At 44.3% G+C, this 2049-nt stretch overlaps 1 protein-coding gene and 1 long non-coding RNA gene across 2 annotated transcripts in view; one reads left to right on the top strand and one right to left on the bottom strand.

Annotated features, from left to right (window-relative positions):
* Positions 1-2049, bottom strand: part of ftsj1 (FtsJ RNA 2'-O-methyltransferase 1) — an 8907-nt gene that overhangs the window by 5728 nt on the left and 1130 nt on the right. The window contains exon 3 of the mRNA XM_034879019.1: positions 147-196. Coding sequence (XP_034734910.1) covers positions 147-196 — 50 coding nt within the window. The remainder of the gene's footprint in view (positions 1-146; positions 197-2049) is intronic.
* Positions 1516-1831, top strand: LOC117949777. Its single transcript, XR_004657723.1, has 2 exons — positions 1516-1622; positions 1728-1831. It is a non-coding gene; the product is annotated as an uncharacterized LOC117949777 (long non-coding RNA).

Raw genomic sequence — 2049 nt, 5'->3', positions numbered from 1 at the left:
CTGGAGAGGGTAGAAACTACACAGGTGAGACCAGCAGGACGCCTACATTACACCCTCCTGGAGAGGGTAGAAACTACAGATGTCGGATACCATTTTTGGCTTCCTGATCCCGATTCCGATCCTTGACCATGCGTATCGACCAATACCGAGTACTGATCCAATACCAGAGTGTCATAACAGCCGTGTACCACCATACCTGTGTGGGTGTGATACCAGTTAGTACTTAGTTTTACGGTTCCAACTTTTTATCAAACATGAACAAACCGTAGATGCCGTAGAACTTTCTTAGCCCTCATGTGGTCCTCGGGTCAAATAAGATAAGATAATTTGTTTATTAGCCCCAGTGGGGAAATTACTGCACTACACTCTGTGTACACATTTTTGTTAGTACTCACACACAGGCCCGAAATACACACACATGCTCAGGACCTATACATGCACTATACATGGAGAGATGTCAGAGTGGGGGGGCTGCCAGCTGAACCAGCGCCCTGAGCGGTCGGGGGAGGTACGGTGCCTTGCTCAAGGGCACCTGGCAGTGCCCAGGAGGTGAACCGGCATCTCTCCAGCCACCAATCCACACTCCCAACTTTTTGGGTCCATACGGGGATTTGAACCAGTGACCCTCCGGTTCCCAACCCAACTCCCAATGGACTGAGCTACTGCCACACCCAAATTTGACCCATTTTCAGTTTTTTCATCACAAAAAATGGCCCTTCGAAATAAGCTGTAAATGTCAACATTAGAAATGTCAAATAACTTTGGAAAAATAGCATCCACAATATTGAAAAACGGACAAATGTCGGAAAAAGCGTAGACAACACAAGGGTTATATTATCCAGCTTGACAGTCAGTCACAACGGGAAAAAACATGAACTACTTTAAAATAGATTTTTGCTGAATTGTACCAGATCGGTGGATAAACTCCAGTACTCTCCGATACCAGTATTTTAGGCAGTTTCGGTATGGGTATTGGTATCGGACCATCTCTAGTACACACTGAGTCTGGTTCTGCCTCTACGGGGCCTCTTTGCACCGGTCCCTGGCTTTATTCTTCTGCTGTCTTTTAACCATTGTATTGTATTCGGGTCAAATTGACCCATTTCAAATTTTTCCAAAAAGAAAAATGGTACAAATAGACATTTTTTTTACCTGAAAATCAACGGCCTTGCCTTATTTCCTGTGATAAACATGTATTCCTGACTCAATTTAGAACATTATTCTGGATATGACCACCCATGTTGTTTCCATAGTGGATTTTTAACAAGAATTTTAACCTTATGACAAAAAATGAACCCCACTTTCCATTATTAATTGTGTGCTAGTAGAGACGGATGCATTCCCTAAACATAGAGGTAATCTCATGTGTTTGAAAGTGCAATTAAGACAATATTTGTTAATAGATTATGATTTCAGAATTGTTTTTAAAAGCCCAAATAAGTCACGGGTCAGTTTGACCCGAGGGGTACGAGAGGGTCCTGAAAGTGAAGACAACACGAGGGTTTGATGAATGTCTAATTTGACATTTATCAATGTTTTTCGTCTCCCTTAGGTGTGAACCGAGCCGTTGATCTGTGTGCAGCTCCCGGCAGCTGGAGTCAGGTCCTCAGTCGGAAACTCAGGTTTCACTTTAAAAAATACGTTGTTAAAATAAAAATACAATCACTTGGAAAGAAATGAACAAATCCCAATAGTGAACTGATTGATTGTTTTGTTTTCCCACTCAGAGGTCAGGAGGAGAAGGGTGAGACGCGGGAGGAGGTGAAGATCGTGGCGGTGGACTTGCAGGCCATGGCTCCTCTCCCCGGAGTCACTCAGATCCAGGGAGACATCACCAAGGTGACGACACGATGGACGATCATGTGACTCTAATCGCCCTTTTCCACTGCAGCAGTTAAAGGGGGCGCCAAGCGATGTTGCGCGTGTTTTAGGCTACAGCATTTTTTGTCACATGCAGCAAAATCATCTCCACACTATCTGCTAGCTGCCTGTCCCTGAACACACCGTTAAAAAAACATCTCCTCACTATCTGCTAGCTGCCTGTCCCTG

Source organism: Etheostoma cragini, chromosome 8 (genome assembly GCF_013103735.1).
Source record: "Etheostoma cragini isolate CJK2018 chromosome 8, CSU_Ecrag_1.0, whole genome shotgun sequence".
NCBI lineage: Eukaryota > Metazoa > Chordata > Actinopteri > Perciformes > Percidae > Etheostoma > Etheostoma cragini.
Note: the sequence above shows the minus strand (reverse complement) of the source record. Positions and strands in the feature narration are given on the sequence as shown.